This window comes from Pterocles gutturalis, unplaced genomic scaffold, assembly GCF_000699245.1.
Source record: "Pterocles gutturalis isolate BGI_N339 unplaced genomic scaffold, ASM69924v1 scaffold29665, whole genome shotgun sequence".
Classification (NCBI taxonomy): Eukaryota; Metazoa; Chordata; class Aves; order Pterocliformes; family Pteroclidae; genus Pterocles; species Pterocles gutturalis.
In genome coordinates, this window is record NW_010144239.1 from 465 (window position 1) to 22774 (window position 22310).

The 22310-nt window shown below is 42.4% G+C and overlaps 1 protein-coding gene across 1 annotated transcript in view; it reads right to left on the minus strand.

Annotated features, from left to right (window-relative positions):
- Positions 1 to 317: 317 nt before the first annotated feature.
- LOC104470207 (alpha-2-macroglobulin-like) overlaps positions 318 to 22310 on the minus strand; it is a gene marked incomplete at both ends in the record, with an annotated part of 23926 nt that continues 1933 nt past the window's right edge. Inside the window, 23 exons of the mRNA XM_010085046.1 lie at positions 318 to 392; positions 680 to 836; positions 1377 to 1461; positions 2330 to 2506; positions 2636 to 2719; positions 3353 to 3404; positions 5957 to 6078; positions 6656 to 6782; positions 7849 to 8077; positions 8345 to 8435; positions 8748 to 8765; positions 9871 to 9961; positions 10674 to 10844; positions 11052 to 11201; positions 11560 to 11702; positions 12948 to 13011; positions 14675 to 14902; positions 15178 to 15339; positions 16124 to 16233; positions 16369 to 16483; positions 17192 to 17315; positions 18049 to 18133; positions 20008 to 20176. Of these exons, the coding sequence (XP_010083348.1) occupies positions 318 to 392; positions 680 to 836; positions 1377 to 1461; positions 2330 to 2506; positions 2636 to 2719; positions 3353 to 3404; positions 5957 to 6078; positions 6656 to 6782; positions 7849 to 8077; positions 8345 to 8435; positions 8748 to 8765; positions 9871 to 9961; positions 10674 to 10844; positions 11052 to 11201; positions 11560 to 11702; positions 12948 to 13011; positions 14675 to 14902; positions 15178 to 15339; positions 16124 to 16233; positions 16369 to 16483; positions 17192 to 17315; positions 18049 to 18133; positions 20008 to 20176 (2829 nt within the window). The remainder of the gene's footprint in view (positions 393 to 679; positions 837 to 1376; positions 1462 to 2329; positions 2507 to 2635; positions 2720 to 3352; positions 3405 to 5956; positions 6079 to 6655; positions 6783 to 7848; positions 8078 to 8344; positions 8436 to 8747; positions 8766 to 9870; positions 9962 to 10673; positions 10845 to 11051; positions 11202 to 11559; positions 11703 to 12947; positions 13012 to 14674; positions 14903 to 15177; positions 15340 to 16123; positions 16234 to 16368; positions 16484 to 17191; positions 17316 to 18048; positions 18134 to 20007; positions 20177 to 22310) is intronic.

Genomic DNA, 22310 nt, shown 5'->3' on the forward strand with positions numbered 1-22310 from the left:
TAGAAAACCTATTATTTGACTCATTTCAGAGAGTTAAATATTATTTAACTCACTCTTAATCCATGCTTTTAAAGGAGGAAAAACGTGATTCTCCACAAAAGAACTCAGAAAAAGGTTAAGTGAAATGTGTGTATGGGAGACAGGATTGGACAGGGGAGGAAAATGGAGGAAAAGTGTTATTCCAGTCTAGATTTGAATGAAAAGAATATTCAGACAGGATTTCTTCTTTCAAAAGGTAATGGACTTGATAATCTAGGGAGCCAGTAGTATGGCAGGTTAGTACCATATGTGGCTCAGGTTGGGCTGCAGACACATACGGTTACAGGCAGAGGAATCTCCAGCAATGCAATAGTGATGTAGGCTGTCAGTGTGATTTCGTCATTCACGCCACCCTGCAGAGAACACAAAAGTAGATGTTGATCCCATACAGCACCACTGGCTTCTCCCTGTGCTACATATCTACATCCTGTAGGGACAAATTCTTCCTAGCCTCCTTCTCATGGCAAGTCCTTCAGAAGCTGCTGTTGGCTTCTTCCTGCTTCTGTGATAGCTTGCATTTTTAACGCCCCCTCTTCCCGAGCCCTCAAGTGCTGAAATAGCTCTGTTGGTCCCAGAGTAACTTATGGTCAAGTTCCAGCCCGACAAAGCCCATGTGGAGCTGACCAGGCAGACACGTTACCTTCATAGCATTGTTCAGGAGTGTCCCAGAACTGCGGAAACAGCCGTTCTCCTTCTGCTTTTGGGTCAGCCAGACCAAAGCATCCTGGATGTGCTTCTCATCTATGAAGATGTGAGTCTGGGCCTGGGCAAAGGACTTGAGGACAAAGGCCGTGAGCCTGAAAGTGACAGAGGGAACTGAGACATCCTGAGCAGGCACTGTATCCATCATAGGCCATAGGGCCCATGTGGGCATCACTGTTCTGGAGGAAAGCAGTAGAGGCTACAGGACTTGATCACAGTGGGCTGGTAGGAAACTGTGAGCTCATTTAGTGACTTGGTGAGATAGGGACAAATGCTGAAGGAAGCCTGACGTTGACAGTCCTGAGGGCTGCGAGTAGGTGGGCAACGACACTCTGGGGATTCATCAGCATCTTCTGCAAACAAGAATTATCTACGGCATCCTGCAGGTCACCCTCAGTTGAAGAAGGGTGTCAGGGGAGGTAAGTAGCTATCCATGCAGCTTTGCAAACCTAAAAGGCATCTCCCTTAGCATCCTTCCCTGTTCTATTATCCAACATGATTATCTTATGACGTCATGATTATAATTTCATCTCCACCGCCATTTTAACCTCCACAGTGACCAAGCACAAGAGAATACTGAGGAAAGAGAGGGCATGAAAAGCAGAAATGAAAAGCTAGTGGTATGGAAGTCTTACCAGGTATTCCCAACTTGCCCATAACGGGGCCCAAAGGTGCTATAAGAACCATCCCAGTGTTTGTAGTTCAATTGCCTTTGATACCCTGAAATTGAGTGGAAGAATACTTTAGTTATCACAAGAAGCCATGCAACAGAAATGTAGCAGACGTGGGACACAGTGTCCCCCTTCTTACACCACAAGCGTGAGCTACGCTGCTCAGTGTTATAATGGAGGTTCAGGAAAACCCACGCTCCACTACCTTCATCCTTGTGCTCTTCCTCTCTGCTAAAACACCTGGAAACTGAGTATCTGTGGTCATTGCTGTTCTGTGCCCTAGTCTTGATGAGGAGAGGTAAATGTATCCCAGCCTCGAGAGAATTGGGAAAACGGTTCCCAGAGGAGACCTGAATACAAAGATGAGCCCCACGTAGGATAGGGATGCAGAAAAATTGAATAATTTTTATTGGAAGAAGCGCAATTTTTCTGTGAAATAGCTGAGTAAAACCAGTCCCTTGTCAGTCAGCAGATACCCACCATGTCTATATGTACCAGTGTTATGTCTGCCAACATGTCCCAGCTAGTGTGTTAAAATTCTGGCCTACTCTAAGGTGAGTGACACTTTCTAAATCTTAATCCTAAGGAGGGTCTGAGATTTACATAAGCAGCTGCCATGATCAAGCAGCCTGATTTATGTATTTCATATATTCCTTTTCTTATGGAGAGAACTCTGAGTTATTTTCAGTTCTGGACTTCCTCTATGTTTCTGTTTGGGTGCTGTCCTTCCTCATCCTGCACGTCCACCTGAGTGCAGGATTTTCTCTCTTACAGATATTGTGTTATATAGACCTGACCTGACCTTGTGTTCCCTTCCAGAAAATGCACCAGGGCAACCTCCTTCAGCTCATACATGCCAGTGCCAGTGGCCAAAAGTGTCCTTATCCAATTGCCAAGGGAAGGAAGGAGCAGCTCACCGCTCACTAAGTATCCGATGGCCTTGGATTTGACCTCTTCACTCAGCTGCCCTGTCTTGTTCAGATAGTCCAGGACGTAGATGTTGGGTGCAAACAGGACCATGTTCTGCTCCCCACAGCCAAATGGCATCTGGAGGAGCTGGTGCAGGTTCTGCATGGCAGTGCCCATGATGTCACCTGGGGAATGGGACAATTTCCAGCGTAAATTAGCACAGTTCAGGCTTGCCAGTAGACTGAGGACAGCCTGAAGAAACATGGCAATGTTGCCAAATGGCACATGACACTTTTTAAGGATGTTTCACTTACCTAGCACTGAGAAATATGCTCTGGCCGAGCCATCCACCACAGTCTCTGGGAGAACCAGGGAGACTAGCTCTGACAATGACTTTTCTGGGATAAAAAATAGATCAGCTTTGTTACAATTCCAGATACATCTACATGCCCTGGCAGCAGCTAAGAGAGTGAGACACCATGCCCTGAACAGGGGTTTCTTGCCTTCAACAAATCCATTCATCTGTAATTTTGTTGTGGAAGCTTCCCATCCTCCAAATTCTGCATTCAGCCTGCAATACCCTTCCACACAGACTGTCATGTACATCTACATGGCTCTGTCAGCTGGCCTTGACTGACAAATACACTTTCCAGTCTATTTTTCTGTCGTCTTCTGCTTTGGTGGGCAGACCTGGCTTACTGCAGGGTCCAGTTTGTGATTTTACACCCACTGAATGAAAGACATTAGAGATAACCCTGTTAAATCCCAGATATTCTCCCCCTACAGGGAACTGGGGAGCCTCAGTTCCTAAAAGATGTGCTTCTGCCTCTGTAATTGCAGGGACTATTACAGCCTCAGTGTTGCTCCTTTAGGAAGAATTAGCTTCACTACCAGTTGGACATACAGCTAGTTTGTTCAGTTTTATCAGATCCTTAAACCTTTCTTCTCAGAGGGGAGCATTCGCAGACCTTGTCTTCTTACTTTGGTCTTTATCTTGGTAAAGAAATACCCAGAAAGGGAGAGACACTTACCAGATGCACAGAGCACAGAGTTGTATGTAGTTTCCTCCTCAGTTCCTTCCAGCTTGGGAGAAAAGGCAAGAAAAAAAAAAGCAAAAATGAGAAACAACAAAAATAGAAAAAGAAGAAATATTAAGAGGGAAACTAAAAAGGACTCTAAGAAAATTAAATACTCATAAACTCTCCTGTGGTAATAGCTTTATTATACTGAAAAGTCTTTAGAAATTGCTTACAAAGTTTTTCGTTTATGCTATAAACCGAGGATAAATTGAGCACTATAACATACTGGCTAATTACAAACATGAAATTTAATATATGTCCTTTAATTTCTTATGACTCAGAGAGACTTTGCAGCTTCACAGATTATGATGCAAATAACATGCAAGATGATGTTACTGACAGTGTTAATAAAGCCACAGGGCTCTGTCTTCTTCCAAGGTGCTACCCACCTGGTCTATGTCTAGGAGAATGCTTCAGATCGAGATGATGGATGAGTGCCTTGGACACCGGTAGGATATATATGGAAGAACTTTGACATGGGGCAATTAGAGCACTCCAATGCACCCACAAGTGACATATTATGATTCCCAAAATTTAAATACATGCCACAGCCAACTGGTGATTGTATCCTTTTGTTTCGAAAACCTTTAGCCCAGCTTTTGAAGCCAGAAAAGAAGCCCTATTTTCTGTTGAGCTGGTTGAAAACATTCTGCATAAAACTCAGGAATCAAATATTTACTAGAAAACATGTTTTGTCAGAGTTTATTTCAGTGAAATCCCCACATCAATTTTTTTGACCTGCCAATAGTAGAGTTTGTATTGCTTCATTCCTGGTTCCCAGATTTTGCCACCTGAATTTTTTTACCAGCACGTAAAAAATGGTATTACCTTCACTTTCTCACACAGTTAAAATACATAGTCTCTCATTCTTCAGCATGAAAAGAGAAAGACGAAAAGTGTGGGGGAAAAAAAGAAAAAAGAAAAAGCATTTAGGATATGATATGCCACAGCTAAATGCTTCTGTTTGAAAAGGCACCTTCTTCTTTGTTTCAGTATGTCATTCTGAAGTGCAACTAAATGAGAAATCCATTGTTTTGTTAGATTTTGAACAGTTCAACAGGAAATTGAAACACACAAACTGTAATTATTTGAAAGATTTTCCTTTCCAGATGAGAAATTCCTGGGTGAGAAAACATCCTGTTTCCCAACTAGCTCTCAGCAAGGCTTGGTTTCCCGAGGGGCAAGAGGGGCAAACCCAGGGGGTTTTGCAGACTCCCTTCTCTTTCCCCAGGATGCACTGCCTACTGCAGGGGCTATTGATATCCATGTGTTGGGGACAATGCACCTCCATCCCAAGCAAGTTACCCTGTATCCACCCCTGCTAATTAATTGTTCTGCCTTGGATGCTAATCTCTGATTCTATCCAGTCAGGGCTTGCTGTAGATTAATTACCTCATTACAATAACAGGACAAGACCAGTAATCCCTCAGATACCCTGATGTAGTAATTTTGATGCTCATTCAGTTATTTTTACTCCTCTGACATCTGGGAGAAAAGACTTTACAGTTCTGATCATCCAGTATCTTTAAAGAACAAAAGAAACAGTCTTTTTCCTAAAGGCATGTATGAAATTGGGACATTTTCCTGAAATGTTAAACAGTTCTTCATGCCCTGATACATGAAATGCCCTATGTAATCAAATTAATTTTTAAGTAAGCAATTTTTTTTTTTTTAAAAGAAGCCTAACAGATATGATTGTTGTTCCATCATGGAATTCAGGTTAGCAAAACATTTTCTGAAGTTATATACTACATGAATTCTATCTCTGCCTTACTAAAAATTGGAATACCTGCAATGTAAGGAGGAGTTACAATGTTATATATTACTCTTGACTTAATTTTGTTAAATACGATATTACAATGTAATCTTATATAGATTTCACTATGCAACAAGCTAGTGTTTTTTGTTTGCTATTAATATCACAGGGAGGATACTGTGGATTAATTTTATGACTCGCTTTTTATCATGGGAAAAGCTGTGATTTTATAATTGCAAAACACTGCTTAAGAAAAAAAATGTAAAAAATAATGCAAAAATAAAAAGTTATTTCATACTGTTTTGAACATTCTTAGAAGTATAATAAAAGCAATTCAAAACAATGATGGCAACTTTGTTTGGAAATATTTGTACATTATGGTGACTATTCTGTATTACAGAGTACTGGCCATGTGCTGGAGGAGATGCATAAGGTTTCTGGCAAGTCTTCCATTTACAATCTGTGCCTGTGATTTATTACAGGTGAGTTCCTATTTATCTCCTTGATGATGTGGCTGGGAAAAACTGTCATTATTGCCTGCCTTATTGTTTCTGTCCCACTAAGTAATGTAATGCTCCACTTTTACTATGAGATGGCAACATTATGAGTTATGGGCTCTGTTGGCCTGTGTGGGATTTATCAATGCTTCTTTTATAAAAGTGTGCAGAATAAGAGTCACACAAGCCATTGTTTCTGCTATCATGGCTAAAACAGAAAACCTTTATCACACAACAACTGTTGTGGTGAAGAATTAAATCATTATTACTTTTCTGAGCCACCAAACTCAGGAGCCCACATACCTCCACCAGCAGCTGTCTGATGACTGTGTCCTTCCGTCCCTTCTCAGGGGTCTCCACAATGGCGTTCCCACAGGGCTGCTGGTTCTGCAGGGCCTCAGTGCTCACCGAGAACTCCACCTGCCCTGGAGGAAACAGGGGTCAGCCAGCTCTGCCAGGCAGCACCAAGGAAATGTGGTTTTGTGTTTGTGCTGGGCACTCTCTGGTGCGTTACAGAGCAGCTTTTCTAAGAGGAGCACTACACTCAGTTTTTTATCTTGATCCAGCTGCAGCCTTCCAGGCCACCTCCTTAGTCCATCAGCAAAAAGAGCAGTGGAGTGGTCTTGTAAATCAAACAGTATTGTTCTGTGGCACTTCAGAGAAAGCAAGCTTTGATTAAACTACAACAGACCCAGCCAGGTTAAGCTAAGACATTCTCAGCTCCACAAGAGGAATGTCTAAGCACTTTGAATTCATTAAGGGAATTTGTGATTTCTATTCAAATGTTAAAAAAAAAAATGGCCATTAACACTTCAATAGTTTGTTTAGGACCTGGAAACTGCATCCCAGTGTAGTGTCTCAACCTCAGGGTTGGACTTCTCACTTATGGCATAGACAAGATCCTTCCAGATAGGTTTGAAGTCACCTAGCTCCTCACACCAAAGGTCCGACGTTATCCACAGATATCTGAGCCCAATATTTTCTTGTTGTCTGGTCTCTTACCTAGAGATCTTGGTGTGACTGCCCAAGCCACAGTCTTCTTTTCATTCATGCAGATGCAATAGGATTCTTCCTGTTCCTCTGCTGGTATAGCCAGGAAAAGAGTAGATTCAGCCAGAGACACACCGACCTGCCAATTGTACAGAGGGGTGTCATAAAGGTTGGAATTGCAGAGAAGCTGGAGTTACTGGAGACACTGCAGTACATGGAAATGGGTAGTGGAGCTGGTTATACTGCTGGACTGAGACCCTTATGGGTATTGCAGAGCAAGAACTGGGTGATAAAGTGGGAAAAGACTGACATGTGTACAATCGCAAGAGATTGGGGAGGTAAGTGTAGAGGACAGGATGTCTATCTTTGGAAAGGAAACAGATTCTGGGAAAATGGAGAGCCTGGATCAGTTGTGTGAGTAAAGGCAAAACAATGAATACAAATTTAGCTGAATTAGAGACCCCTCTCATGATTAGTTAGGTGAAGAGGTAAAACACTAGCAGTGGAAAAGCTAGTAAAGGAACAATGGAGAGTGCAATAAGGAACCTGAAAACAGCAAATAAAATAGGAAAGAAAGGGAAATAAATAAGACCGCATTGGAATGGCTAGATCAGCGCCTCTCCTTGTTTCAGCTTCATTCCTTTTAGAATGAAAATCTGTATTTATAAAATCACCTCCCAAATTCTCTCATCTTTTTAGTTGGTGAAAGTATGCAGATTAGAGTAGTGAAGCTATACAGCTCTGCTCAGTGTCTTGGCAGCAGATGCAATACATCACAGGAAGTCTGCATATTGCAGCAAATCTGGCATGATACTTTATGAGATGTTTATATGAAATGAGACTGAAGGCTGGAAATGGGTGTGTCTACGCTGGTGAACCTGGAGTTTCCATGTGGGTGTGCAATGACACAGTGGTCTGTGGATAACTCGTTTCATATTTCTACAGGACAATGACATAAATCTGTGAAGACAAGGCCAGCGGCCTCAGCAGCACAGCTCTAAGTTCTGAATCAAACACAGCTTTCAAAACTTTGTTGGACAAACATATTCCCATTTCATAAAATCCACCAGGAATTCCTACATAAGTACACCTATATGAAATTATAGTCAGAGATCAGCCATCTGGCTTGGGAAAACATGTTAAAAGTGTCCCATTGTAGTCCTTCCTAAGTGGTCAGACTGAGCAAAGTTGTGAATGTCTCTTACCCTGATGCAGGCAGTCAGGTAGTTGAAAACAGTGGCTTTTAGTGTGAAGGTCTCACCACGCACTACAGAGTAGGGCATGGTGAGCTCTACAAAGAAGGGCTGGAAGGCTCTGAGGGACACTGTCGGGGACAGGCCAAAGCCCTTGTCTGCCGAAGTGCAGAATGCATTGGCTTTCCACTCAGTGATGGTGTCAGGGATGGTCACATCTAGATCGGCATTTCCATCAGAGCTGGTGAGGGACAGAGAATGAGATTTCAGTCATATTCTGGTGATAACCTACATCTTAGCCTACTGAACAAATCTTGCTGACAGCAAACTCCTGACAAGTTGGGACATGGGCACTGGCTTTTGCATGTCCTCCCAAAACATCCTTGAAAAATCTCTCTGCCTACTAGAAATACTCCTCTCACTGAAATACTGATACTTTCATTGAGGTTTAAATATCTTCTGAGGTTTTGCCCCAGTGACCACACTCTACATTCCCATAAACACTTACTTCACTGAAACTATGTCCCAGATCCATGTCTCAGGGAAGTACTTCCGGATGGTCTCCACAGGATTCTGTTCCATTATTTCATAGTCTGAATCTTCAAGCAGATGCAATGCAGTGACTAGCAAATTTGTTCAAGGACAGGAAGAAAGGAAAAGACATGTCAAACTCCATTCTAAATCAAGAGGATACTTTCCTTCCAGGTAGAGTTTATTCTTAGCTAAAGTTTTAAAATTGAAAGAACAGCTTTGAAACTTGGCTACTGGAAACAAATGTGTATTTCTGTTGTCTTCTCAATATTGCATTTTTCCTAATGTTGCTGCTCTTGTTACAGAGATTGGGTGGGGTTGAGTATCCTTCCCCCACTGCCAGCAAATCCAGCAATGCCAGAAGGGCCATGTATGATGACGTGACTGAGAGCAAATTTCTATTGTAATACAGAGTCAAACATGGAACTTAATGCCTTCAGATATTATGGCTGCATATCGTTTCTTAAATTTGGTTGAAGAATTGATTATGTTTATAGAGGACCAGAAGCAGAAGCCACATTTATCCCTCCCCTCCTCCCTGTGAGATTCTTTTGAGCTAAATATCTGTCTTTATCTGGCCATTAGCAAATGAATGGTTCCAGAATAGGGTGATGTTTTCTCAGTGTTGCATAGTGTTGTGCCTTATGAAATGCTTTACATCAGCCTTAGAGGACTTAACATCTTCTCAAAGCAGCCAGCTGTCTCAGGCCATGCTCTGAAGACAGATCCTGCATTTCAAAACCAAAGGTCTGATCTGCTATGACTAGAAGGCTAGAAGCTATCACCAGACCAAAGGTGATAGGAACTGGGATGCTGCACCAGAAAAGACACTGACTGGAAGTGATACAGATGAGAGTGTTTTATATAGTCTTTTTAATCTCAGAACTATTCAGAAAAAAGAAAAAGTAATGTAATTATTCTGTCTTCACAGTCACTGAAGCTGCAGGAAGTGAAGCGACCTACCCAGCCTCTTACAGTCATGTGAGTGGAAGAGCTGGGAAAGAACCAAATTTCTCAGCCACCAGTGGTAAAATATCTACTGCCCCCAGAATTATACCACCTTATTATTTGTCTTGGCCCAGTTTTGCCCTAATTGTTCCTCTAGTTATTGCCAGAATGTGACTACCTAGAAGTAGAGACTCCTTTTTGGGTTTCCATAGCTGGACCCAGATCTGATGGAGAAAAGCCACTACTTTGTGTTAGCAGATTGTTTCAGTGCCTACAGGATCCCTGCTGTAGGGGCTGGCATAGGAATCACTGAGCACACACGGTTCTAGCCAGGCACATCTGTGTAGCTGGGGATAAGCAAGCAGAGGTGGATCAGTTTCATATCTCAGGACTGAGTCCAGAAGCAAGTGATCCTGAATTAGGTCAGCATATCTGAACAGAATCTGATCTCCATGGTGTAATTAATATTCAAAGAAGTAGAGGGAAGGAAAGAAGCAGGGTGGTAAATTTTAGGTAGTTGTGTGGGAGGTAAAATGAAGCAGGTACTAGAACCACTGTAACTCCTTTCCATCATGTGTCCTGGATAATGCTGGCAGATTTCAGGCTTATGGATCTTGCTGCTAGTGAAGACTTTTAAGCCCAATTCCTAGAAAAAAAAAGAGAAAGAAGAACAAAAAATATCTAAACACACTTTGGAAAATAAACTACTTTTACTATGTCAAGAATAGATGTACTTATGTCTAGAATCAATCAGAATAACAAACGCTTGTATATAAATGACAGATAGACTGGTTCAACGCAGATGTTGATGCTTTATCATGTTATACTCATCCTAAGGCTAAATCCTGGCATGATCAAATGGAAAACTAAGGCTATAGGTGACCTTGGGGACATCTGCCTGGGTGAAAATTACATATGTGAAAAGCATTGGATTGAGGATACACAAAAAGTCTTGTGCAGTACCCTCTAGAGTGTGTTTGCAGGTTATCAAAGTAACTGGCACTTTAATAAAGACCTATCCACACCAGACAGAGAACATGCACAACTGAGGAAGGGTTTCTAATATTATGGTACTAGAGATCACCTCTCAGGGCTGTTTCCTTACTTGAGCCCATTCACAGGTGTCTCTACTACCAATGAGGAGACCCTTTGAAGTTTTAATGGTGCAGAAAAGCACTCAGGTACCAATGGTGGTCTACATAGATGCAGGGCTTGGGCCTGATTATTGTCTGGCATAGAAAAGTTAGCAAGCTCAAAGCAAAGTTCATTAAAAAAACCCTTCAGGCCGGGGTGGAAGAGGAGAGGATACTGTATTCCAAAAAGGAATAACAAATTAAAACAAAAGGCTGGAAGCTTACTTTGAGAATGTCATAGGCATCACCTTCACCATCAGGAGAAATGGGTATGTAGACAAATCCATTTAATAATATGTTGTCAAGTGACACACAAGGGTTTACATTGTCTTCTTCCAGGTAGTAATCCTTGAAGCTATAACCCCGGATTTCCTTCAGTGGGAGAAGATCATACACCTGAGGAAATGCAAAAAAACAGGGAAAAATGTGGCAGGTCAGCACTTACAGGAGCACAGGTACTACCTAACAATTCATTGATAAAAAACAGCTTCTAAAAAACAAATTTAATGAATGCAGCTATAAAAACACACGGCCCCATGTCATTAGTGGCATTAATAGGTTGATTCTTGTACTTGCTAATTACCAGAAATAAGCAAGTCTTACACAGCTGGGAGAGAGCTCATCTTCAGGCTTCATGAGGAGAATGCTCTTGTCTACAGCACGGAGGGCACACAGGGACCTTGGTGAGGTACGGAGTTGAAGGCGTGTGCTGGAGGCAGGAAGACCTTCCTTGGGTACAAAACTCAATCTGACCTACAACACCAAAAGGAAGTTAAAGCAGCCACTTTTCAAGGTGCTGTTGCATGCTATTATACTGAAGCATCTATCACTGTAAACCAAGCTCTGATAGTGCCTTGCAGCAACTCTAATACATTCAGCTTTGACCAGTGTAATTAATAATGACCAATGATTCTCCTTATTCTGTCTTGGTCCGCTTTTTATAGTTATAGCTTTGTAACAGATTCTGGAGTTTCAGTCACTAGTCTGCACTCAGTATCTGGTCAGATGGTTTCATGAACCTCTTGTGAATTCTGCCTCCATTCTGGAACAGATAGCTGAACTACTGGCTGGGAGACAAACATGGGTTGCATAAACCCTGACTTATACTCACTTTATTGGGGAGGCAACTTTCAACCTGGAAATCTGATGAACTGGCGATGACTTCCCCACTGGGTGAAGTGGCATACACAAGCATCCGTGCTAGGGGAGCAATTGCTGCCTCAACAGGGAAGGTCAACTGAAATGTCCCATAAGCTAACAGAGAGAAAAAAGGCTAAGTAACATTTAAAAAGTTCCAGTTTATGTATTTGCCTTCACCAGATAAAGAACTCAAGTTCACTCATGCTGAATATTTTCAGTTATTAGAGGCAGGAATACTCATACATGACTGGTCTATAGCTATTGCTAAAGACACCTGCATTCAAACAGTGATCATCTAACAGCCAAATGAGATGAATTTGTGTGGCCTCAGCATGCCTTCTACATTCTCCCCAGTAAACATCTGGCATAATTTCTTGATGTTCCCAACCCCTTTCTTCCTCAAGCTCCAAGATCTTCTGCAGTCTACAAAAAGGAGATGAGGGAAAAAAACATAGAAATAAGGGACTGTTGTAATGGGTGGCAGCTGTCAAGGTTGCAGAGTGACTGAAAGAATAACTTTGTGAAGTTACTGCTAAGAAAGCATTTACCCGGAACACCAAACTATCGCTCCAAACACAGTGGAAAATGCCCCTCTATGTTGAAAGACTCTATCTGGGCCTGAGATTCATGTCACAATCTGGACAAGGTGATAGAAGATCTCTTGTTATGAGCCAGGGTATTAGTTTAATCCCTACTACTAGTGAGGATGCAGAGCTTTCTATGATCATACAGCACCCAAGACCTTTTACTTCTATATACTCTTTATATGCACAGCAGTGAAACTCCTTCTCATAAACTTGCATAATATCTCCCTGGTCTCTTTGTTGAAAGACTTCTAAAGATGAATCATAGCCAGCTTCAGTTACTGAAATGTGTAAACCTTGGACATTTATATGAATAAAATTAAATGTATTGGTTAGAATATAGATATGTGTGTGTTTGCATGCTTATAAAGGAGCAATAATACTCAAAAAAAGTAAGAGAGGAAAGTAAGAGAGAGAAAGAAAAGGAGACGTTTTCTTTTTCCTGCTCACTGTACATATGAGTCTCACAACACTGGTAGGCATCCACAATCTCACTAGAGTGGAGTGGTCAGCAGAAAGTGCTGGTTCGAGGAAAAAAAGACCAAAATATTATGCATATTTTTTTTAAATTTTATAAAATTTTCTGGTCAAAAAATACCTACTGACAGAACTCAGAGAAAACAAAACTAACCCAAGCCACTTCATTTAAAAAGATTTAATTTTGAAAATGCATTTAAATTCAAACATTAAATGTTTGAATTAAAGTAATTTCTCTGCATTCCCCCTGTTCCCCAGATTATCATCAGAGATGCTAAAAATGTATCGTTCTGCTCACCATCTCCAGGATTCACAGTCAGATCATAGGTGTCTGCTAATATAATGCCTCCCTTGGCCATCACCTGTGTAACAGAGAAACCTTCCTGTAATTGTTGCTATTGGTGTTGAAGAGAAGGAGAATTAACGTTCACTGGGTTAACTGTAGACTGTGAGCATGAACAGCACTGCCAACTGTGAGCAAAACCAGGAAGCAAGTGCCAGACCAGAATTTACTGGGTCTTTGGAGACAGAAATATTCACTTCTAGGAGAACCAATGTTTCCTCATTGTTCAGACCTGGCTTCCCTGTTGTACATATTGCATGAATACATCAGATTCAAATGCACTTTGCCTCTGAGCACACATAAGTTTTGGGGTCATATGCACATTTCTAACAATTTGAAACAGACTGAGGATCAAAAGTTCACCTCATTCCACTCTAAATTGCATTGTGAAACAGTCTGGAGAAAAACTGAATCAGGATTAGTTTCATAACTCACAAGTGAGTTGGAACAGAAGAGCATAGGCTTTAAATAATAAGAGCTTGAATAAGTACCTGAAGTCAGGCAGTAAGTAACAGCCTGAATGCTAACTGTAATTTCTTAATTTCTAGAAGAAGTTTCATTTTTCATAATCAAAACCACCTTTTATACAATTATTTTCTATGTAGGATGTCTATTCCATAGCACTATATTTTAATTTCAAGTTGTGGGACTCACACCAATAAAAATGAAAGTTCCCTCACCAGTTGCCTGCTGTATGTATATACTTAAGACCAGATTTCCCAGGCTGCTGGCATAAACAGAAATCTTGTGCTTCAATTTATTGTTAGTGGTCTTGAAAATAAGCACATGGACATCTCTACCACAGGTTTCTATTCTCTATTTTATAATCTCAGTCTAAGTCATTCCCCTCCCCAATGTTCTGTACAATCCATCAGAACAGGAGTGTCTGTTCTGATGATTTCTTCTAGCTCTCCAAGACTACTCTTGTCTCTTCTGCTAGTATCATTAAATGAGATAACCCAAAAAAACAAATTTAAGAGGAAAGAAGTTCTATTTGAATAGTCATCTGATTCCTCCTGTTTCCCAAGTGAAACTGGTAGATCATTGTTCAGTCACAGTTGAACTAGTCTCTCTTATCTGCCCCTCAAAATGAATCAATTCACGGTTCTCAGTACCAGCATGTTATGGTCTGTTCCAGTTACTGTGGTATCCCAAACTTTCCACTATTGCCTGATATATGACCTCAGCTCTAAGCTTATTGGGCTTTTCTGCTGCTGTAGTTAGACATGTTGCTTTAGTTTCAGTGGTCGCATGACTACCAAAGGACAAAACTGAGTAGGAGACAGCTTTCTTCCTCATCTTACATCTTCTTGTTGTGGGATGCTGGTTTCTGAGCTGTGACAATATATGAGCCAAAATTTGGAATGGGAGTGGGGTATTATGAAATGAGAGTTTTGGATGGCTGTGCCCAAGACATCAATGTTTTTTCTATCTTCTGTTCTTAATAAAACACGTACACCCTACCTACGTCTGCACACAGAAGACAACGTGAGAAACATTATGGAAATGTGTTTAAATCCCATGGCCACAGGTCATGCTTTCAGTTTCAAATTCTCTCTAGCATTAGTGGCTAAGGACTGATCATATAGCAGTGCTGTCATTGCTCAACGTGGAAGGTAAAGTTATATGTGCCACAGTGCTCTCTGTGGTCATAGATCAAAGTAAGCACTAAAAATTCTTACCAAATAGTAAATGACAATTTTCTTTTGGTCTCCTATGGCCTCTGGCGTGAAGATATAGTGCACCTGGATCTCGGTGGGGAAGCCACAACCTAATGTCTCAGGCTTCGGCTCAATTTTGAGGAAGCTCTTACTGGGGGAGTAAAACCGACTTATTCTACGGATGGCAGGCTCATATGAAGGTGTGATCCAGTCGCTGTCATAACAATTCAGTTCAGATTTATGATCAGCCTGATAAAGGAGAATAAAAAGTTCACAGCTGACCAAAACCAGGTAAGAAGTCACATGAAAGTCGACAGAAAAACTCTGGGTATGTTCTGTATTTCCCATTCTTAGAAGAAAGTACAGAACATGCACAGGAGACACAGAAAAGAAATGACCTGCCAAGAAACTTGCTTTATTTTCTTACTGTCAGAAAGACCAATAACACCTAGATAGATACTTCCCCTGTTGATCAGGAAGACAGAGGCTTACCCTAGTCCCTCTGCCCTCTCTCTGCCACTTACTCGGATTTCCAGGGAGGCTTGTGTGAAGGTAGTAGTGTCTATGGAAAACCAAGATTGACCTTGCTCATCTGTAGTGTAATTCCCTTTGTATCTGTCTCCATCCACAGAAATCGTGATGGTTTCATTGGCAATTGGAGCATCAGTGCCATCTACCAGCTTCACCTACCAGAGCAAAAACAAACTTCAGGTTTTAGACTAGAAACAGAGAAGAACATGAATGTGGAAATGTGTGGAGTGAGTCCTGATGTTTCTGCAGCAGCAACTGAGAAAATTCTCAGCAAATCAATCTGATCATCCCAGGGAAATTATCTGTCAGAGCCCTAAGTTCCTAAGTAGGTTTTAATTCCTCTGGCCAGCCTCATCTGGGGCCTCCACCACATATCATCTGCCTCTTGGTTCATGAACTTGAAGTTTAGGCTTGTGCCTTGCCCCACTCCTTGACTAAAGCTATGTTGGAGGTATGCCCAGTCCTTTCTCCTGCTGTTCCCATCTGGTTAACCAGATTTCCTTGGTTGAGCTGAGCCCTTACTCTGGTGGTCACTGGGCTGTTGGGGGAACCTGTTACTGTTACCACCCCTGCTCTGGTCAGTCTGGTTGGGTACTGTGGGACTGTGCCCTTGTTCGTGAGGTCACTACGCCTACCTGTGTTGTGGTTATCCTTTGCGCCTGGATAATGCTCCATTGTGGAATAGCCCACACTTGCTGCTCCCTGATGTTATTCTCATATGTCAGAATAATGGGCTTTCTATTCTGTACTTGGCTGACTGCTTGGAGGTTCAGGACCATTTGTCTGTTAGAGTGCCCCAACTGACAGTAATTCATCTGCCTGAGCAAAGGCAGAGGAAGGTGGACTATGTCATCTGCACGCTGATATTCCATCTGATGGGATTGTGCACTTGTGAGTTTGCTATGCCATTCATTGTCCAGGGTCTCAGAAGTTCCCTACCCTCCCAAAGAGTGGTATCCCTGGTCTGTACTGAGAGTCCAGCAGGTCAAAGCTGATTTTGCTCATGAGGGATGTGATTCCACAGGAGCCTGTTCCAGTCATCTCTGTTCCTGAGAGAGAGCACAGTACAAAGGGATTATTAATGAACGACACCATTTCTAGATGTGTCACTCCACCTTCCTTGTCTTTGCCAGGCCCTTCTGTTATGGCCTGCCATCACTTTGCTGTCTCCATGTGATACATACCTGTGCCATCTTCTGTCATCTTGCCTTGTACCTCAATGCTCATCTCATATCCCCTGCGCTGGAGCTGAAATATCTTGGTCCTTACTACACCAGAAACACACCCATGAGCGTCTGCCTAAGCAGGGAATTGGAGAGAAAATTTGAATTCTGTGAACAAATTTGGTGCCTTGTGGGACAGGATGCCCCAAAACCAACATGCTTAACTTCTGTTTAGGAAACCCCAGCCTTATGTTCTAGGGTTGTCTCCAAAACCAGAACTTGTTTACAGCCTGTTTCCCAGTGTTTCATACACACAGTTTCTGTGTTCTGTGAGGTGGTGCTTGGCACAGTTCTCCAAGGCACACACTGGTTTCTTTGTCAACTCCCTCCTACCTGAGTTCTGGTTTTCTTCCTGTTTATTCTGTTTGTCTTCACTCTTTTCCTTGTTGCCCTTTCTCCTTTCTCCTGTGTTTGACACATATACAATACTGCCTTCTTGTTTTCTCCTCATCTTCTTTGTTCTTTGCTCCCTCCTAGTCCCTCCCACAGTTGTAAAATTATTTCAGAGATTCTTTTCTCAGTTTGGGTACCAATAGCAGGGACCTCATAGCCGCTAATGGGAGTTTCATCAGTAATTTCAGTGATTTCAGCTGTGGGGTTTTCTTCATTAGTTCTGCTTCCAGTTTAATGACTCACCTCTTAAGAATGCCTGCCTCTGAGAACATCTGCTTTTCCCTTTCTCTGATGTACTACTATCTCCCAACAGTCACAGATTTGACGTCCTTTATACAACATTGCCAATTATTCATAAGAAAGACCCCTACATTTTGACCTTGGGACTCACCTGTCTAGTGAATTCTTCACACACAGCTTCTGCTTCTTTTCCGTAACAATTTGAAGCAGAATGGGAAAATTTCCGGCACACTTGGACAGTCACCAAACCAAGAACAGGTTTCTCATAGGTGTAACTATAATCACAAAGTGTCAAACAACATATTAGATGATGAGACAACCAGTCAGAGAGTCACTCTAAGACACATCTCCTTGAAGACCTCTGTGGATGACTTTCTAATATTTCCTCTTAAAGGCTGACTAATCTGATATTTTAACAATTCTAATAATTATGTTTCCATCATTTCCATGGTGAGATTATTCCAGCATCCATTCGAATCTGTTCTAGCTGGGAGGTCTCTGCAGGAATGTGACAAAAGATTATCTGTAAAAAATTATTTTGGCCAGGCATATCCTTGTGTCACAAACTCCTGAGGATTCAACGAAGAAGTAGAAATGCAACCAAGGGCTCAGGAGGAGCAATTTATGAGTTAAAGATGAGAACACTGGGTTTGCACCACCATTTTAAATGATGTCTGATTGGACATCTCTGAGTATTTGAGAGTTCAGGATTGGCACAGAAGCTCTAACTGAAGAAATCTAAAAACAGAAGGACAAAATGTATAGTAAACTGGAAGGAGAGAGATGCAGATTGGTTCGGCATCATTTTTTAAGGAACATAAAGAAGACCCTTCACTTTGACTGTTCAGGCCAAGAAGCAGGCTCAGGTTTGCTAGGGTAGAACAAGCCTGTGCTAGATATCTGGGAAAAGCATGAAAGCCTTCCTCAGCTCTTTTTTTTTTTTGGTCCTCAGCAGAAAGGAGGAGTGATGGATGAGCAAGAGAGATTTACTGCAGCTTTGTGACTCACAGACCGCAGACGGACACTGGAAGCTCCATGTCCTTAATAGTGATCATCTTGGGCAGCTTCACCAGGACCTCATACTTGGGCAGCACTAGATGGGGGACAGAAAGTCTAATATGAGATGAGTGAAGGAGAGCTGTGTACTACACAGCAACCCAGACACAGACCCAGGATCATCCTAATACACACCATCACCTCTCTGTGGTCTTCAGTACAGCTTTGCTACCCCTTTCCTAGGTTTTTTCAGCCTTCACCACCGTTTTGGTTTTAAAGAGCATTTAAGGATGGGTGCAGCCATTACCTTCCCTCATTGGTAGCACAGGCTCATGTGATCCCATTGACACAGACAGCTATGTAGATCCCTTACATATGCCCATTCAGAAGCACACATTGGCCCTGTGTATTGTGTTCCATGTTTCACAATACATAAGTTGCAACTAAGACTTGGAGTAGCACATTCGCCACCTCTGTCACTTACCACATCAAAACAGCTCAAATCATTGATTGTCTGTCCGTTTCTCAGTGTGCTGGAGATCCCAAGCTGCTGTTAGGCTCACTAATGTGTAGCACGTGAAACTGTCCTTCATGTCCAGACAGTTCTAGTGAATCTAGCCATGGACTCTCAGGTCTATATTTTCAGGTGGATGAGGCAGCAATAAAGCCCAACATAAAGGGTGGCAAGCAAAAGGCATATTTTACTCTTCAATACTAAATTACATCCCTCTTCCCATATTGCATCCTGGAACCCCAAGCCCCCAACTACTGAAGCCCAGGACTGGACTGAAGCATATCCTCAGTGCAAGGAGATAAGAGGAGGGAGGGTGCACACCCAGACCCACAAACTGGAAAGTAACCCTGGGTTATACAGTTTAGTAATAAATTTGCATCTAGGATGGTAGGTAAAGCTCAATGTTTCAACCCCAGGCTGTAAGAGAATTAGCAGCAGGGGAGATTCATGGGAGTAAGACTAAAGAACAAATACAAGAAAAATTAGTTTAGTGTGAGGCTAAGAAAGGGACATACATCTTTGATTTTGGGGGGGCATTCACATTGATCATTGTGGGAGGAGCCCGTCTGTCACCATGCCAGGCTGAATCCTATAACCTGGTTTGTGTTCAGATTATTCACCATGTTCATACTAGACACAATGCCTGACTTTGAACCAAATAAACCAGCTCCCATAGGCACTAGTGACCACCTTATTTGGTTCTGCCTCTGTGTATTCCAGAAACAGCAGGTTCTGAACAATGCACTGGGTCATTTGGGCTCCATGTACAGCTGGGGGGAGCCTGGAAATGCAGAGCACAGGCCAAGCAGCTTCCTCAAACACACACAGCCTAGCCAGAGTACACATCTACAAACACCTGAGAAGTTTTATTACAGAATGCTCCCTGGGGCAGCACATTTCTCCTTGCTCAGCTTCTACTACCAGATGGTTTGCATTTGCTTATAACATTTGTGGAGTGTTCTTCTTCAAACTGAAATTTTCTACCGAATATGTTTTCTAAGCTTTCGCAGAGACAAGGAAGAAGAGGAAAAAGAGAGAGCACTACAAGTAGAGAAACGAAACTGATGCAGATGAGGAGAGAGGCAAAATAGGGTCACCAAAATATTGTATCACTTATTCTGTATCTAGTGTACTTGCAACAAGCTGCCAGACTGAAAAGTGACTAAAACAATGTTGGCTGAAATTGGTGCCACAAGTCATGCACAGGAAGCCTGTCAGACCCTACAGTCCCAAGAGCACTGTAAGCAAACACAAGCTCAGGCAGGTCGCAGAAATGCCATAAAGTGATCAACCACCTCTGATACTCAGCACCTTCTGGGTCAGCCCCTCTGAACCCCATTGCCTATGTATTCAGCTCCTCCTTTCTCCATGCCATTCCCAGGAGGTCCCAAATTAAGAGGTCACAGTAAAAGGCATTTCAGTCAGCCCCACATGCAGCCCATACCTCCTCTCCTTACCATATTCCTCCACACTGAATGAGTGCTCCACATGGGACATGGTACTCTTCTGCACAACTATTTTGTAGGAGCCTTGGATGGGCTCAGAGGTGAGGGGGAAGGAGAGCTGTATAAGGCCAGTCTCTAGTTCCACTCCTTGCCACTGGTACACACGGTTCCTCTGGGGATCCTGCAGATGAGATGATAACTCAAGGTCACAGGACAGTACAGGAAGCACCTAGGGACAGAACAGTGAAATGCCCAGCATATAAACATCCTTGTTGCGAAATGCCTAGCTGTGCTTATTCAATAATCTGTGAGGATCGGTGAGCACTTATGTGTCAGTTCTGTATAACCAACATGCAACAAAGCTTTTTAACCATGGAGGTCCTGTGCTGTCTTCCCTTCAGCTCCACCTGTGGGCTTATGAAAGACGGGGCCAGGAAGCTGGGAAAGACAGACTGGGAAGGTAATAAGACAAAGAGAAGGACAGGAGGAGTAAGTGGAGCATGGGGAAAAAGGAGGGAAATTTCAGTCTCCTTCACTTGCTGTAGAGCCTGCTAAAAGTTGTTTTGTTTTGTTTGGTTTGGTTTGGTTTGGTTTTGTTTTGTTTTGTTTTGTTTTTTCTCCCATGCCTGGAATAGAGACTGTCTGAATACTAGTGCATAATCTGCTGAGGAATGAGACACCTGATCTATCTATGGGACTGAGAAATGTATATGTGTAAGAGTCCAAAGCTTGTGGTGGGGTGAGGGAGTTGGGACAGGAACAGAGGAAAGTATATCCTATGTATGTGCATGCAGCTGAGACCTCTCCCTTCTTGTTTCTCCTCAGTCCTGATGCTGAAGCTGAAATCTCATCACTACTGGGGCTGAATATTGTTCATTATGAACTGACTATCAACAGGCTGTGCTCCAAATTCATTAGCTCAGCACCAAATTTCTTGTAGAAGTCACTGAACCAATGCTGTGGTGCTGCATAGTTTGATGCACCCTTTCCAGGCTTCTCAGAAGGATGGTTAATATTTACAGTCTTTCATTTTCTGCCTGCTCTTTGCACTGTACCTTAGCTGACACCAAAAGTCTATTTACTCTAGATAGGTATGTGACTCAAGGTATGTGACTGTGTGCATGTGCTTCACTGAGATTTTATCTCAGGGCTTAGGGAAAAGGGCATGTGAATGACATCTTCCAATTGGTGGTCACTGGTTACAGAGTAGAAGAGGGGGCCTTCTTCCCAAAAAGCGCTTTGAGAGGAAGGCACAGTCAGTAAAACACATCTTATGGCTCTGACAAAATCCTCTTAATCATCACACTTCAACCCTGCTGAAAAGCTCACCACTTATTGTGAGGGACACCAGCGAGCTTCCTCGGAGGGGGAGTTCAAGAAAATGTTGACAGCTGGGCTTGTGAATTTGTTGCTGTTTCTGTGACATGTTTGTATGTAAGGCCTGAAAGTCAGTTTGTTTTTCCACAGAAAGTTGGATATTTTTTTATTTTTTTAATTGACAGAAGCAATAGGTCAGGATAATAGTTCAGAAATAATACGCTCATACTAACTTTTGCCTTTGTGGCTGACTACAATCAGGTAGTGACATTAAGGGTGTGGACTGATGTACATTTATTTCCTTAGCACTGCTGACTTTAAGCCATCACCTTTCGTCACTCCTGTCACCCTTTCCTTTGGGCCAGTCCAAATTTCATGCAAGCATGTGGTAAACTGCACTGGCAGATGTGATGTGGCCGGAAAAAAAAAAATGCTAGAGAAAAATGGTGAATTTGCTGTTCAGATGCGTTTCCCAGTCTACCAGATTGCTTTGTAGGTATCTGTGAAAGCCAAACAAAGGGCAGTGCTAGACTGAGAACTAGCACTGAGGAAGGGGGAGGTGATGGTGGGGATGGAGGACAAGCCCTTAAACAGCACGGACAAACACCACGCCTCATAGGCTGGAGCTGAAAACACAGGATGGCCTTCATAGTGGTTTAAAATTGAAGCCTTTCATGGCACTGACACAAAAAAAGTTTATGAGATTATTCATCTTGTTAGGCAAAGGTATATCAGATTTCTGGAGGCAGTGGACAGGATTTATTCATTCTTGCTCCTTTCATGAAATTCCTGTACTCAGTCAAGTATCACCTCATTGAAAGGGAAGGTACCTGTTCTACAATCCTATGGGAAAGCCTCAGCAGAAGATAGTTCTGAGGTGCTCTCCTCCACCTGCTATCCCACACCACACACTCTCTTACTCTTCTTTCTCCAAATATTCACAGACCATCAGCGGCCCACTAGCTCTGCAGTTCTGTTTTTGTAGTTTGTTGAGGGAA